Genomic DNA, 17,631 nt, shown 5'->3' on the forward strand with positions numbered 1-17,631 from the left:
TTTCCCTCTTTTTCTGCTTTCTTTTGGGCTAGTTGAGTATTTTCTATGATTCTAGTTTTTATCCTTTCTGTTAAATTATTAGCTGTAACTCTGTTGTTTTAGTGGTTGCTCCAGGGTTTATAGCATACATCTTTAACTTACCAGAGTCTACCTTCATATGATATTTTATCTCTTTGCATATGGTGTAAGAAAGTTGCAGTAGTATGCTTCCATTTTTGCCTCCCAGAGTTTGTGCTGGTGTTGTCATACATTTTATTTTTACACATTATAAACCCCATGTTACATTATCATTTTTGTTTAAATGGGTCAAGTAGTTTTTAAAAAGATTTAAATAATAAGAAAAACATTTTATATATTTACTCATGTAGTTACCATTTCTGATTCTCTTACTTCCTTTGTAACGTTCCATATTTCCTTCTGGTCCCATTTCCTGCTGTCTGCAGGACTTCTGTTAATGTTTTGTAAAGTGTGGGTCTGCTGGTGATGAACTCTTTCAGCGTTATGTCTGAAAAAGTCATAATTTTCCCTTCATTTTAAGTACTATTTTTGCTGAGTGTAAAATTCTTGGTTGACAGTTTTCTTTTGGTTGATTTCTTTTTTTCTTTATTGTTGATTGTATTTTCATGCTTTTTACTTACCTTGTCATTTTTGTTTAGTTGCCACACATGAATCTTGCATTGTTGGGTGCTGGATCCTTTTGTATTCCTATAAATATTCTTCAACATTTTTTTTTTCTTGGATGTAGTTAAGTTACTTGGAAACAGTATAACTCTTAGATCTTTGGGGCTAGTTTTTCCCCACTTTTGAGACAAGATTCTCCTGTGTACTCTGTCCAGTGCCTCATGAATTATGAGAGTTTTCAGTCTGGCTAGTGGGAATAGGCACTATTCCTGGCCCTGTGTGAGGGCAGGTCACTGTTCTCTCTAATCCTTTCAGGCAGTTCTGTTCTCCACCTCAGGAAGTTTCCTTACATATATATACTGGTCAATATTCTCCTGAATATTTCACAGGGACCCTCTTTAGAATCCCATAATTCTCTCTTTTGGAGGTCTGTCCTCTCTGGTATTCTTTCCTGAAAACTAGTTAACTTGGTCTCCCCAAATAGCAATAACTCCTCAAATTAGGGATTCTGCTTTTCTCCGCTAAAGTTCCTGTTCTCTGTGGCCTAGAAACCTTCTCAAGGCAGTTAACTGGAGCAGCTGTAGGAGCCACATAAGGGAAACCTTATATGTTTCCCATGTCTCAGAAATTCTGGTCCATCATTTCTTGATATCCAGTGTCTTGAAAATTGTTTGATTCCATATATTTTGTCCCTTTTATTGGTTGTTTCAGAAGGGAAGGTGGTAAATCCAGTCTGTGTTACTTCATCTTAGTCAGAAACAACTCAAATCTAGTTGACATACCCAATACTGATTTCAAGATGATTCCAAATTACCCTGGCAAATGTAGCCTAGGATCTCTTGGTTAATTCTGTATTGGTCTTGTTTACTCCTTTAGATCTTTTCCTCATTTCAAACCCATCACAAATTTGCCATCTTTTCCACAGTTATCTAACATCTACTTTAACTTTATTTGTCTACTCTCAGTCTACCTATCAAATGCCATGGGTGAACACGAGTCTTCTCTTACACCAGGCTGACCTTAATATTATATTAGTTTTTAAAAAATTAAAATAGAACTGAGATTTGTTTTTTTCTTAAATCTATTTTACTTTTCTTTCCTGAATATTTACACTTTAGTTATATTGTTTAACTCCCGTCAGTCATAAATCTCCCTATATCTATCTATATCTAGCTATGTATATAAAATATAATTAAGTTGCTCCAAATTTTAGAGCTCTGTATTATATAATACTGTACAACATTTGTAGTGCTTTTGATTTTTATTTGTTTTTTCTGGAGACAAAGTACGATCTTTTCTTTTTTAACTGCTGAGATTACCTTTCTTCTATTCTAACAATAGACAGTGTATTATTTTAATGTATTTGGGTTTTACTTATTAGAATTACTGAGCTATTAGAAGTCCTGAATTTATATAGTACTTTATTTCAGATACTTTGAAAATTTCTACGTAATTCCTGAGTATTATAAAGTGTATAATCTTTTAAGTAAAATATTTTGATCCTTCTGTCACATTCATAAAAGACTTTGAAATCTTAACATCTTTATAATATTTTCATCCATGAATTTTTCAGAGTAGAGTATTTTCTAATTCTATTCATTTTATTCATTTAGATTTCTTTAATATTAGGGAGTCTCATTAAAAAAATCCATTCTCAAAGTTTTCCTTTCACTCTTAAGAGTGAAAGCCAAGATCATTTAATTGTTCAATTATTTTTTGCTTATGTGGTTTATTTTCTGTTACTCTTCTGCTCTCCCTCCCCCAGGTCAGGGTGGTAGTGGAGATTTGTGTGTGTGTGTGTGTGTGTGTGTGTGTAGGGGAGGGGGTTTTATTCTTCTGAACTATAAAAATAAAATATCAAACCTCCTTTTTCCTGGGTAGATTAAAAAATGTATTTTTGAAGTGAATGACAGAAGGGGGGAACTGTGTTCATTAGATACCAGTGTGGGTCAATCTTTAAATTACAGTATGTAGAAATAGAAAACATGCCTTTAATTTTTGCTCTGATGTAGTGTGATTTTACCACCTTTGGTTTTCCTCAATTATTATTTTGTCTCATTTGTTCTTATTACATTAAGATGGTAAACATCTTTATATTAGATGAAAATTCTAAAACAGCATAATTGAATGAGTTTAGAATTTTTGATAGCATTTTTCTGGCAAGACTAGACTGTTACTACTAGAAGCCTTTTGAAAGTAATTAAAATGGTCACATTTCTTATTGCAGAAGTGTTTAGTTCAACTTAGTAACTTAAAAACCATTTAACAAAAGTGGACATTTACTATTGTTTTATTTTAGTTTGTAGATGTAGATATTATACTCAAATCACTTTTGAATCCCATTCTCTTTAGTATGAGTTTTGAGTTTGACTTTGTCACTAGCTTATTTATGATTTGGCTACTATCAAATATTTATAAAAGAAATATTTCATTGCATATGAATTTTCATTTTAAAAGGAGAGAAATAATTATCTTCTGAAAGGTCTTTTTTGTTGTTTTTAAGCATTGAAAAACTTGTGGAGATGATGAACTAGGGAATGGAGGAATTCCGTTGATGAATAGATATAAAATTTCAGGCTAAAACTTTACAATAGTCATTCAGTTTTACTATTTCTATTGTTTGATAAAGCTCAAATCCAATATTCCAAAATTATTAGTAATCATCAGCTAAATGATAATAAATTTTCAATAGTACTTTTAAGTATCATAAAATTTAAAGCCAAAAATAAAAAGACAGCAACAACAAGAAAATTCAAATCTGAAGTATTTCTCATTAATAAGGCTTTCGTTTTTAAAAATGTAAATTCCAGTATAGTGAGATAATTAGCAAGAAACATTTCCTTGGAATAAAATGTTGCCATGTAATTGTGCTGATTCAGAGATCAGTAAAGAGATGTAATATTTTTGTGCATTACATTTTTTCATGACTAATAAGATATTACTAAATCACCTCTGGGATAGATGGTCTCCCATTCTTTCATGGTGTCTGTTGTGATTTTTTATTTTAATACACTTTTTATTTTGGAATAATTTTAGGTTTGCAAATATCATGTTGTAAAGTTCTTTCCAAAGACATTCAGAGCTATGAGGTTTAAAATTAGAGACTCAGTAAGTTCAACAAATGAACATATTTTATATCCCAGTATTACGTTTTTTCTCAAAGGCTACAAAATGCATCATTATGTTGTTGTTTTAAACTATTTTAAATGCATTTCTTTCAGGTAATAGAAACGAGTTTTGATATGTTGCTTCCTGATTGTTTAACAAGCAAATTTTCTGCATTAACATCCTTAGAATATATTTGTTAAATGGCAGGAATTAAACAGAAGGGCAGTGAGTATCAAGGAGTGGATAGCAGTTCCTTCTCAAAAACAAAGAAGTAAATGTCAGGATTATTAATCTGGGAAGTCATAGGCTTAGACCTTTAGCAGTAGTATGCAGTACTTTAAAAATGAAAATCAATTCATTTCTAAATAGTTGGACTGTTGTTTTTGTATGCATTGTTTCTCTATGCTCTTCAGGTTTTTGCTCTAGATGAGTCATTTGCTCTTATACTGGTGTTTATAATATAACATTATATATACACGACAATACAGAATTTCTGGTATGAATATACTCATTATTGCTGTTTTGAAGAAAAAGAGGACCTTTCTTATTTGTTCATTTCACAGTGGCATAGAGAGAGTGAGAGACTAAAGCTGTGAAATCATCTATAAACAGTAATAATAATAAAATAAAATTGTGAATCACTGACACAGAGAAGTGTTTGCAATTTATTTTAGGGGACTTGATGCTCTGAGCAAGAAAGTGAAGGCTTCCACAGTAGATTTACCTATAGAATCTGTAAGTCTAAGCCTACAGGATTTGATTGGCTACTTCCACCCACCAGATGAGCATTTAGAGCATGAGGACAAACAGAACAGATTACGAGCTCTAAAGAATTGGCAGAATCTCTTCCAGGAAGAGGTATGTTTCTATCAATGCTTATTTCATTTGTCTTCCTCTTGTAAAAATCACTTCCTTGTGGGGAAAATTCTCCATCTGTTTGACACTTAGTATTTTGAATTAAAGAGGAGCAGGTATACTACTATACAAAGGAAACAGGCTCTGGAGGAATCCTGCAATTATTTTTATTTCTCTACCAGTGAGTATTAATTTTAAAAGAGGAATCTTTGCACTCCTTGGCAAGGAACATCTAATTTGACTCTCTGATCAGCCCTCACACAGGTCATTCCTAAGCATGATAGTTTGCCACATGTTGGCTACACACGGAATCTTAAAATGTCTGAACGAATGCAGCTTTAGAAAGCATCAGGACTTTCCGGTTGTTCAGCAGGTTTGTGGGAGCTCCTTGGGGATTCCTGAGGATAGAAGTTGTTCAAGGAGATGGCCACCCTGGGAAGCAGAGGTCCAGGCACTCTGCTTGGACAGAGCAACCCTACTTTTTCCTTTTGTATATATTAAATATCCATACAAGCTTTAATTTCTTCAAAAGTTTCCCTGGTAAGAGAAGCTCGAATGCCATATTCCATTGACAGGATTCTCGTAGGATACGTGACTTGTCTGATGTCCTAATTCTAGTGTCAGAACTAGCATCATATACTCAAGAGTATCCATGGGAGGATGCAGGGGCACACGGGGAAATCAGGCTGGCTCAGCTAGCATTCTCGTTCTCAACGCTCTCTGTATGTAAAGAAATTTTCTGAGTAAAAGTATCTTTGTAAACGGATCTAATAAAAAGGGTTGGAGTATATTGCTGAGTTCCCAAATTCCCTAAATCCATGTTCTTCTCTTTTTAAAGCTGTTTTCTAATTTCCCATCAGAAATCTTAGAAACTGACATAATTTTTGAGGCTTTTTTTTTACTCCTATATACATGGGCAATGACCTATCTGGAGACCATAATGACATGAAGTGAGGAAATGTCAGCATAAACCACTAATAACAAGAAGGCATAGTTTATTAGGAATTTTTCTTTCTATGAATACCAAATTGTTGAACCATTTACTATACTGCATTTGTTTGATACCTGGAAAGATAAAACCAAATAGTGGGCTGTGAAAATTTTAGATAGTGATTTGGTTTAGTTTTTCTTTTTTCTCTTCTCACATAAGACAGTCTGAATGTGGATCTGGAGGTGTTTGTGATGGTGCTTTTAAAATTCTCTGTGTGAAATAAATTAATTTGATTAGTCACCTCTTTATAGCTCTTTCTTTCATGTATTTGCCTCATTTTGAAAACCTTGGTCTAACAATAATAATAAAAGAGTGATTTCAAACTTAGACCTCATCTTGCAAAGTTCTAAATTAATTTTTGAATTGCTTTAAAGATGTCTTTTCATGAAATTTTCTGTTTCATTTATTATATCTTCTCTTAAGTACTAATAATACTGCGTCTCCTAAGAATAAGGGTCTGTTCTTATGCATACTGACAATAATTATATTATGACTGATTCACTTAGTATTAAACCTTGCAAACAGAAGTATGAAATATGTTTTTATATTATTCCTCTGCTCCTGTTTAACTGAGAATATCATTCAGGATTTAAAATCCCCTTTAATTATTTGAAGAACATTTCATTTGACAAGCACATGTGTTTCTTCCTGTCCTTTGAGTAGACTAAATTATCTTTCTGATTTGCAGACTTACTTTAAGTGACACTTCCTTTTTTATCAACTTATCATTTTTGTCTGTGAACAGAATAGCAATTAATGATGATAATTTTTTCCTTTTACCTTGCAGGGGATGATTAACCTTGTGTTGGAATGCATCGACCGCCTGCACGTCTACAGTAGTGCAGCTCACTTTGCTGATGTTGCTGGGAGGGAAGCAGGAGAATCTTGGAAATCTATTCTCAATTCTCTGTATGAGTTGCTGGGTAAGAAATACGATTGTCTTTTCAAAGCCAGTGAGTTACGTCTATTGAAAATGATCACGTAATAGTTGCAACAATTTTATAACATGCTTTCAATTTGAGGTTGTCATTGTTAAACATTAGCTGGATTATATCAAATGATGTTTAGTATTTGAATCCTTCTCTGAGTGACAAAGCTTGCCAGAACAGTAACCTCCTTTGATTAAAGGAGGAGAGTTATCCACGGTCAGTTTTTGCAGGTTAGTTAGGGCGTCTACATGAGTATTAAGTGTTTCCTTTTTGGCACAGGATTTAATTTCAGAAGCGCTGCTCTTACTTCCTTACTATCCCTTCTTGCCAGGGATTTTTTCCAGTCGCCTTCTCTAGTCTTTATATGATTTGCATTTGGCAACTTCTGGTTATTCTAGATATGTTACACAAAACTTGGTGTAGTTTAGAATGCCTTCCTGGTGGCTCTCTGCAAATATAGAACCCTCATTACTTTTGGCCTGAAGTATTGCAGTAGTTTCTACTTGTCTCTTCTCAAAACTGAAAAGGGTCTGAGATTTTAGCTTACTCGCAAGCTAACAATTTAGCCTGCTATTAGGATAAAGAGAGTTAGTTTATTATTCATAGCAGTAGCTGTAGCCAGAGTATCACCATTTTTTTTTGTCATGTGTCAGATCCCTTAGCCTTAGTTTTCATAGGACAATGCAATGCAAAGGGACCTAGATAATACTTGCACATGCAGTGGGTTGAGTTAAAGTAAAGGAATCCTGAGTTTGGGAAGCCCAGATTGATTACACTGGGCAGTAAGCCTGCCTGCCCTTTGCCCTGGAGAGAGACATTGTCTTTTTGCTACATACATGCTTGAAAAGATAGCCCGGAACAAAGGCAGGCAGTGCCTCATTTGCAAGATTTGCAAAAACATAAGAGGTCTATGAAGAATGGTCTCTATCTCTGCTCCAACCCTCACCTCCAAATCCCAGATTCATCCTGTACACTGCAATGACACATCACCTTCATGCTCAGAAACTTGTCATTGATGGTAAAGGTCAAATTTCTTAGTCTAGTATGTGATGCCCCAAAGAGCCCTTACAGCTCAGTCTTTTCACACTCACTGTCTTAAATCAGGCTGCTGTGACAAATACCATACAGTGACTTGGCTTAAACAATGAGAATATATTGTCTTATGGTTTCAGAGTCTAGAAGGTTTGTTTCTTCCTCCATCAGTAGCGTTTTGGCTGGCCGAGAGTCCTTGGGTTTCTTGGCTTTCCCTTCATGGCGATGTCCTCTCCTTCTCTGCCAGGTTCTGTTGACTTCTGGCTTCCAGCTTCTCTCTCTGGCTTTCTCTCACTATTTCTGAATTTCTTCTGTTTATAAAGACTCCAGTAATCTGCCTGAAGACTCAGCTTCATTCACTGAGGCTGCAACTTAACTGAAATAATATCTTCAAGAAATCCTGTTTACCAGGGGTTCACACCTACAAGCATATGGGTAAAGACCAAGAACATGTCTAAATTTAGGTACATAAACTCAAGGCACCACACTCTCCTTCCGCCTACCATATCCCAGTTTTCTAAACATCCTACATGTGTTCTGTGACTTTTTTTTTTACCCTCACTTTTTCCTGCCTGATAAATCCCTAGATATCTTTCAAGGCCCAGTTTGTATGCCACTGATATTTGAAGTTACTCTTAAGATTTATCCCAGTTCTCAGGCAGAATTAGAAACTTCCTTCTCTATGCTTTCTTGGCATTAGTATTTACCCGGATGGTAGCAGGCATCACTTTGCTTATTTTGTTGTATATGCAGCTGGGGTCTCAAAGGCAAAAGTAACACCTTTCTAAATGAAATAAGCTTCAGTGGCAGAGAGATTCCAAAAGGAGCCGAGAGGTCACTCTGGTGGGCACTCTTACGCACACTTTAGACAACCCTTTTTAGGTTCTAAAGAATTGGGGTAGCTGGTGGTGGATACCTGAAACTATCAAACTACAACCCAGAACCCATGAATCTCGAAGACAGTTGTATAAAAATGTAGCTTATGAGGGGTGACAATGGGATTGGGAAAGCCATAAGGACCAAACTCCACTTTGTCTAGTTTATGGATGGATGTGTAGAAAAGTAGGGGAAGGAAACAAACAGACAAAGGTACCCAGTGTTCTTTTTTACTTCAATTGCTCTTTTTCACTCTAATTATTATTCTTGTTATTTTTGTGTGTGTGCTAATGAAGGTGTCAGGGATTGATTTAGGTGATGAATGTACAACTATGTAATGGTACTGTAAACAATCGAAAGTACGATTTGTTTTGTATGACTGCGTGGTATGTGAATATATCTCAATAAAATGATGATTAAAAAAAAAAAGTAACACCTTTCTGATTTTTGTATCTCTGTCATATAACTTAATGCCTGGCACATAGTAGGTACTAAGTAAATGTTTACTAATAAAAAGACTGAGTCCTTATAGAATAGGAAAGTAAACCTAAGTATAAAAAAGATATCACAATGCATTTTTTATGTGAAGAATGAAGGGGAGTCAAAATATTTCAAAATATTAAAAAATTCTCTATAATCTAATTGGTCTTCATTAAAATTTATAGTCATAATACTATTTAGCAAATAAAGATCAGATGCCAACTATAAATTTTCATGTGTTTCCATTGTGTGGACTATTTGATATATCATTAAAATTAAACACATGCTTTGGTACTGTCAGACTACATGTCATATGCCAAAAGTAACATTTGGCCAGCATTACTTTGAATAGGATCAGGGGCACTAAAACTTCATGGGAATCTGATTTTATTATTTTACCCATAGCAATGATCGGGTAAGGATTTTATGACACCGTAATTCTAAAGACTATTGCTTTGCAAATGCATAATAGGTAAGCACTATATTTCTGAATACGGTAGAGACTAAATTGTAGTTGTTTTTAATGTCTCAGTTTAAACTTCATTATTTACTGTGACAAACCAGATGCTTTAGGTAAAGAAGCATACAGTTTATTTTTGTTTGAAGGTAGAAAGGGTTATGGGCAAGGAGAACATTTTATTGTAGTTAAACCTGGGTAACATGCATCTTAGTGACTCTTTTCACAGCCTCTGTTGGTTGATCCCTATAACAGGTCCATATGCTTATGTATCCATGGTTGATAAAAATGTTCAGAAAGAATTGTAATGATTTTTCTATAATCATAGAAAAAATTCCCAGCAAAGGCAACACTTCAGTTTTATCCTTTAGAGCTGTTTATCCCTCAAGCCTAAGGTCCATTTAACGCCACAGAGTTTTGGGGGGATTAAATTTGATTACTTTAGAATTGATTGTAGTAGCAATAATATATTCTATAAAATGCTGGGATACTAGCTGGTTGTGAGCAGAGCTTCTCATCATAGTATTATGGTTTAATTTTTAATTGGAACATGGCTAGAGATGTGATTTTAAAATGGTTTATTTACTCAGAGAGGAAAGAAGCAATTGTTTGGGTGGAATGATAAATCTATTAGGATGTGTTCATTTGGAAATGAAAGAATGCTTACAGTCATTCCTTATAAAAAATACAAAGGATGTATTGACTTGCACAACTGGCCATCTTTTCCAGTGGATTTGACTCAGTGGCTCTATCGTGTCATCACAAACCAGTTTCCTTAGTTCTCTTCTCTGTCTCCTGTGGGATCAGCTTCTTCTGATGCTGGCTTTCCTTCCTGGTCTTAAATGGCTGCTGTGAATTCCTAGTGCTACATACCTCCTCTTTGATACACAAAGAGTGAAAGAGAGCTGCTTCTGGAAATTAGGTCTTAAGAAAGAGGATGTTATTTCCTACAATATTCAAATAGATTTGAATATTTCTTAAATTTGTTTTTCTTGATTATTTATACCCTATTTAATTAAGAAGGGATTTGAGGGAGCTACTAATTGAATTATGTTAATTAGAATCCCCTAAAACTCACATCCAAAAGAAGGACAGCGGATCTTAACCATGTATGTTGCTGAGAAGGAACAATGATTTCAGGCACATGTATATTTTTTGACTTTTGAAATTATTTTTTCATGAAACAAGAAACATAAGTTCTAAGTGTACTTTCCCCGAACACATACAAATATTCCTAATGTTCTTATTTGTGTATTGCTACTCCTGAGAGGGTGTTTATTATACCTATATTTTCCAGAAATTTCTGAGTAGTTTTTTAAAAAAATTATTAATACCACTTCTAAGGAAAGCTTCTTATTCCCTTTATTTTTCCTGCTTTTTCCAAGAGGTTTACCTGTTAATCCCTAGTAAGGTCTCCTGATGGGCATCCTTTATAACACAGAGTGTCATGTTGGCGAGAACATGGACACTTTGGTTCACTGACCTTTTTTTCATTTCCTTTCCTTCCATTCTGAAGCCCTTTCTTTAGCATTGCTTATAGGAACTCCCTCAGTTCGTGTTTATCTGGGAATGCCTTCATCTCTTCCTCATTTTTAGAAGGACAGTGTCATTGGATACAAAATTATTGGTTGGCAGTTATTTTCTTTCAACCCTTTTTTGTCTCACTGCCTTCTTTGTCTCACTGCCTTCTTGCCTCTAAGGTCTGATGAGGTCAGTACTTAATCTTATTGAGGCTTCATTTTATATGACACTTCGTTTTTCTCTTGCATCTTTTAAAACTCGGTCCTTGTCCTTGGCATTTGACATTTTGACTGTGGTGCATCACTTTATCCTGTTGGGGCTTGTTGGGCCTCTTGAATGTGTGTATTCGCATCTTTTGTTAAATTTGGGATGTTTTCTGCCATTATTTATTTGAATGTTAATTTTGTCCCTTTGTCTCTTTCTTGTCTTTATGGGACTTCCATAATGCATGTATTGTTACACTTGACCCACAGGTCTCTTCATCTCTGTTCCCTTTTTTTTTTCATTCTTTTTTCTTTCTACTCTTCATTGAGTCATTTCAAGTCTTTCTTCTGCCAGCTCTAATATGCTGTTGAAACTCTCTAGGGAAATTTTCATTTCAATGTCTGTGATCTTTAACTCCAATATTCCTTTTAAAAATTTTCTATATCATTTTTGAAATTCTAATGATGTTCATTCATCATTTTCCTGATTCCTTTAGTTCTTTCTCCATGTTTTCCTTTAGTTCTCTGAGAACATTGAAGATTATTTTTTAAAAAGTCTTTAGTATGACCAAAGTCTGGTTTTCTTCCTTGATGGTTTTTGATGTTTTTTCTTGTTCATTTGGATAGGCCATCATTTTCTGTTCTTTATTTTGTAATATTTCATTACACATTATAGATTTTAAGGCTGCAGCATGTTAATTATGATTTATTCTGAGAGGTTCCTTAAGTTTGTGTTCGGTTAGTGAGATGATGGAGCTCTCCTTGAGTGTTAGTAGCCAGCAATGACAATCAAACTAAGGCAAAAACACCTTTCACAGTCTTTGCAAATTGGCTCTGTTTTGGCTGGTTCTCTCCTGGGTTAGTCCTCCTTCTGAGAAGATCTGCGCAAGGGAAGTGTGGGGTCCTCTGGGTCTTTGTCTGTCTTATACTAGGCATGTGCTTGCTTGTGACCTTAGGAATTCCCCTATCTGCAGGAATTTGAATGCCCCCTGTACTCCCTATGAAATAGACTTTCTCCCCCTCCTAGGTGCTTGGTTGTATTGTTTGAAGGCATCCTTTGCCCCAGGCCACTTTGATTTAATTTTTTCTCTTTTCTTTTTTTTTTAAAAACAGTTTTTTTTTTTCAGCCAACAGAACTCCCTTTAGTATTTCTTACAGGGCAGGTCTCTCTGTGAAAATTTTGAACTCTCCCTAACTTTAGAAGGACATCTTTGCTGGATAAAGAATTCTTGGCTAGCAATTTTTCTTTTTCAGAATCTTAGATATATCATACCACTGCCTTCTCGCCTCCATGGTGCCTGTTGAATAGTCAGAACTCAGTCTTATTTGGCTTCCCTTGTGTGCTGATTTGAATGTATTATGTACCCCTGAAGACCATTATCTTTGATACAATCTTGTGTGGGTAGACTTATTAGTGTTGATTAGATTGTAATTCTTTGATTGAGTGTTTCCATGGAGATGTGACCCACCCAACTGTAGGTGATAACTCTGATTAGATAATTGGCATGGAGGCGTGGCCCCACCCATTCAGCGTGATTAGTTTACTAGAGCACTATATAAGCTCAGACAGAAGGAGTGAGCCTGCTACAGCCAAGAGGGACACTTTGAAGAACACACAGGAACTGAGAAAAGAGGAGCTGCAGATGAGAGACAGTTTGAAGACAGCCGTTGAAAGCAGACTTTTGCTCTGGAGAAGCTAAGAGAGGAAAAATGCCCCAGGAGCAACTAAGAGTGACATTTTTGAGGAACTGCAGCCTAGAGAGGAACGTCCTTGGAGAAAGCCATTTTGAAACCAGAACTTGGAGCAGATGCCAGCCACGTGCCTTCCCAGCTATGAGGTTTTCCAGATGTCATTGGCCATCCTTCAGTGAAGGTACCCAATTGTTGATGACTTACCTTGGAGACTTTATGGCCTTAAGACTGTAACTTTGTAACCAAATAAACCCCCTTTTTAAAAGCCAATCCATTTCTGGTGTTTTGCGAAATGGCAGCATTAGCAAACCGGAATGCCTTGTATGTGGTGAATTGCTTTTCTCTTGCTTCTTTCAGTATTTTCTCCTTCAGCATTTGACAGTCTGATAGGTGTGTGTCTTGGAGTGCGTCTATTTGATTTCTATTTGGATTTATTCTATTTGGAGTTTGTTGAGCCTCATTGATTTGCATATTTATGCTTATTGTAAGGGTTGGGAAGTTTCCCCCAATTAACTTATCAAATAACCTTCATAGCCCTTTACTCTTCTCTTTCTGGAACACCAATGATTCTTACATTTGTGCACTTCATGTTGTCCATCATTTCCCTGAGGTCCAATTCAAATTTTTCTATCTTTTTTTGCTATTTGTCTTTTATGTGTTCGAATTCAGCTGTTCTGTCCTCTAGTTCCCTTGTTTCCTCTGCCTCTTCAAATCTGCTAGTAAATTTTTTTAATTCAATTTTATTGAGATATATTCACGTACCATACAGTCATCCATGGTGTACAATCAGTTGTTCACAGTACCATTATATAGTTGTGCCTTCATCACCCCAATCAAGTTTTGAACATTTTCATTAACCACACACAGAAAAGAATAAGAATAAAAGTTAAACTAAAATTAACACCTAAAATAGCCCATACCCTTCATCCATCCCTAATATTCATTTACTTTTTGTCTTCATTTTCTATTCATCTGTCCATACACTATATAAAGGGAGAGGGAGCTACAAAGTTTTCACAGTCACACGGTCACATGTATAAGCTTTATAGTTATGCAGTCATCTGCAAAAATAAAGGCTACTGGGTTGCAATTCAACAGTTTCAGGTATTTCCTTCTAGTTATTCCAATATACTAAAATTATAAAGGGATATCTATATAATGCATAAGAATAACCTCCAGAATGACCTCTCAACTCTAATTGAGATCTCTCAGCCACTGAGACTTTATTTTGTTTCCTTTCTTTTCCCCCTTTTGGTCGAAGAAGGTTTTCTCAATCTCACGGTGCCAGAGCCAAGCTCATCTCCATGAGTCATGTCTCATGTTGCCAGGGAGATTTATACCTCTGGGAGTCATGTCCTACATAGGGGTAGGGCAGTGAGTTTACCTGCTGAGTTGGCTTAGAGAAGCCACATCTGAGCAAAGAAAGAAGTTTTCTGGGGGTGACTCTAAGGCACAGTTTTAAGTAGGGTTAGCCTCTTATTTGCAGTAGCATACTTCATAAGGGCAAGCCCCAAGATCAAGGGCTCAGCCTTCTAAATTGGTAGCCCCAGTGCTTGTGAGGATATCATTAATTCCCCAGGTGGGGAAATATAGTATTTCCACATTTCCCCCCGTCCCTTGATGGGCTTTTCTGCTAGTAAATTTTTAATTTGGTCTACAGCATCTTTCATTTCCGTAAAATCTGATGTTTTTTAATTTGTTTTATCAAATTATTCTTTATGGTCTTCTTGTATCTTCTTGATATCCTTTATGTCTTTAGCTAACCTGTTGAAATTATTTAGGAGATTTGTATCAACATCTTTGATTATTTGTTCCAAATTCTGTTTCTCCTTTGGCTTTTAAATTGTTCCTTTTGCTTGGCCATGTTTTCTTGCTTCTTCATATGCTTAGTGATTTTTTTGTTGATTTCTAGGCATTTGATTATCTTGATAAGGTTATTCTGAAAGTTGATTTCCTATGCTTCTGTAGTTGCTTGGTTTTGCATTGAAGATCAGAAAAGTGGTTTGCCAGAGTGCACTTTCCCTGTTTTCCCAGCAGATGGTGCTCTTGGGCTACCTCTTCCCCACAATCCTGCCTCTCCCCAACTGCATCAGTGTACTGGGCTGGGCCCCTACCAGGCAACAGTCCAGTCAAGGCTGCCATTCTCCTTGTGCGCTGGAACCCAGTGAATCTGAGGGAGTGGTTGGGCACTGTGCATCTTGACTGATGCGCCACCTGTGGGCACAATGCATCTGGCGATTCCCAGACTCCTGCATGGAAAAGCTTCAGGTTTCGGTACTGAAAGTTGCTACTTCCCCAGCCAACTACTGGTCCAGGAGTGATCTGCTTTTTGCTGGCTAACAGGATCCGGGCTTTTATTAGGGCAGTGCTTTGATAGTTGGGTTGTTTGTGTTTCTCAGCCATAGCAGGGCTGGGTTCCCATGCAGGGGGTGTAGACCAGCTGCAGTGGGCCTGGGATAGGGTTTGGAGAAGCTCTGAAAAGCCCTGGAATTCCCTTGCACTTCCTGGACTGCCCAACAGATGGCACTGTTCAATCCTCAGAAGCTGTTTATCTCCTGGATCCCCTCAGCCTCTGAAACTGAGGGCTTCCTGTGTACTGAAACTGAGGGGTTCCTGTATACTCACTTTGCCAGCCAAAAACCAGCTCAACTTAGGGCTCTGTCCCCCACTTTACTTGTGGCAGAGGATTCCTCCAGCTGTCCCAGTCTGCAGCCATCCCCCAGGCAAGGATTGGGCCTCCTGCTGCTGTTTCCCTCAAGGGTGGGGGATAGGCACCAAGACCCCTCACTGACCTGGGCCTTGAGATGTCCTCCCCTGTCCCCCAGGTCCCCAAACAGTTGATTTGGGTCATCGCTGCCTAGGTGCTTGCTGCTTTTAGGGAAGATTTTATAGTTCCCTCCCTATTCCTCCATTTTAGAAAATCCTCTTTGCTGCCCTGTTGTATTCCACTCTCTGCAGCTGCTTAAGTTCTACCATGGGACTCTGTGGGTTTGGTTCTCTGTGTCTGATATAGGTGGGGATCTGTCTCACTGCTGTGAGAGACTTCATAGTCTGTCTTCCTGGTGGGAGGTGGGAGGGATCCCAGCTGCTGCCTCTGGGCACATCCCATCTTATGCTGTGTGGGACCGAGTGAGGGGGTGGGGAGAGGACCACCTGGTCTGGGATGGAAGTTTCCTACCTGATATTTTTCTCCTTCTTCAATTCAGTGTTTGTAGAATCCTTTTCCTTTCTATACTTTCCTCCAGAGTTCTGAACTAATGAGAATAGTCCTTTTTTTTAAAACCACTGAATCTCTGGGTAGAAGTTTTCAGCAGCTGTATACTTTGCCATGTTGGGTCCAATTCCATCTGTGTCATGGCACCAACTGTGCCTCCCTTTCTCTTGGGGGTAACCTATCTGCTGTAGAGAGAAACGTTCTGCTGTTTCTCCTGGAGTTCTACCTCTAAGGACTGGAGTCCTGATGCAGTTATACAGTGTGGCCAGCAACCATTTCAGAGGCTAGAATGCTTGCTTCCTCCTGGGGTTTGTGACTTCTGGCTGGCAGAAAATCCTGGACTGATATGGTGCCCATTACATGGTGGGCCTCTCCTTTCTTTTCTAATTGTTTCTTACAGTGCTTTAGCTGTGGGAAGCTGCTTCTGACTGCAGGGCAAACTCCGGGAGGGCAAGCCAGAGAGGAGTTTCCTGGTTTGGTCTTTCAGGCTACCACGTGATAGATTGACTTCAATGTACAGGCACCCCAGTAAATGTACAGGGGTTACTCTGCTCCCTTGAGAACATGGCCAGGTTCCCATAATAAAAGCATAGGGCAGCACCACACTATTTCCAGGAGGTTTGTGGCAAGGGGCTAGCAAGGGCTCCATGAACTTCTCCTACTCTTTTTAAGTTGTGTTTTCTTGGTTTGGCACATGCCCAGTTCAGTTACTACAAACCATTAATTGTTTTCTGGGGTTCTAAGGAATATGACTCTGCCAATTTTGGCTAGTTTTTCAAAGATTCTGTTGGGGAAAGGATCCCTAGGGTGTCTTACGCAGCCCTCTTGGTCGACAGGAGTAGATTCTGCCTTTGGGCTATGTGTGAATTAAGCCACCTTCTTTTTTTTTTAAATTTTTTCAGTATGCCTATTTATCATAGGAAGAAAAAAGAGGCAGTGGGAATGATAATATATGACAATTATAGTATTTGACATGGATATATTTAATTTATGTCTTAGGTAGAGAAGGACAAAGGTGGATTTATGAGCCTGCCATCTAGAAGACCTAAGGATTTTATAGGCACTGATAGTCATAGTTTGGAAAGCATTGCTGTGGCATGATTTGATAAATCTATTCTGAATCTGCACAATTAATCTACTGGAGGTTTGCAAGCCAGGATAATTTTCTAAAGATGTCTGAAAAATGGCTCTTGGAAAACTCTGTCTATGAATACTCATTTTATAATGATTCAGTGTATGAGACAACCAGAATAGATGGCTGTTCTTTTTAGTATTACAGAATTAACTAATTTCTGAATCCTTAAACACTTGGAAAGTGTACAGACAGTAGGGATCTTTGTGCATCCAGCTTATTTTCCAAATATTTTAGAGAGGCAGATCTTTGTAAATGCCATAGAACACTGGAAAAGGCATTCAGATGAAGATAAACAACGGAGTTCATAGGCTTCAAAAACTCTCATGTCAAGTGTCCTTCCAGTGTTCTGCATATAGATATTTTCTATATCATTCTGCAGTTAAGCTTGGAAGGGCATTTTATACACACAGCACTTTTTTTTTTTTTCAATTTGGTAATTATCTAATCTGTATAAAAGAATGGCAGCCCTTAATATCTTGTTAATGGAAATTTATTTCATAGTCAATTTTGTGAGAGA

General features: G+C 37.1%; 1 protein-coding gene across 5 annotated transcripts in view; it reads left to right on the forward strand.

Annotated features, from left to right (window-relative positions):
• Positions 1–17,631, forward strand: part of RYR2 (ryanodine receptor 2) — a 769,122-nt gene that overhangs the window by 404,015 nt on the left and 347,476 nt on the right. For all 5 annotated transcript variants that reach the window (XM_037821856.1, XM_037821863.1, XM_037821872.1 and 2 more), the window contains exons 14-15: positions 4,404–4,587; positions 6,363–6,498. In XM_037821856.1, coding sequence (XP_037677784.1) covers positions 4,404–4,587; positions 6,363–6,498 — 320 coding nt within the window. The remainder of the gene's footprint in view (positions 1–4,403; positions 4,588–6,362; positions 6,499–17,631) is intronic.

The sequence above is a fragment of the Choloepus didactylus genome, chromosome 2 (assembly GCF_015220235.1).
Source record: "Choloepus didactylus isolate mChoDid1 chromosome 2, mChoDid1.pri, whole genome shotgun sequence".
Taxonomy (NCBI): Eukaryota; Metazoa; Chordata; class Mammalia; order Pilosa; family Megalonychidae; genus Choloepus; species Choloepus didactylus.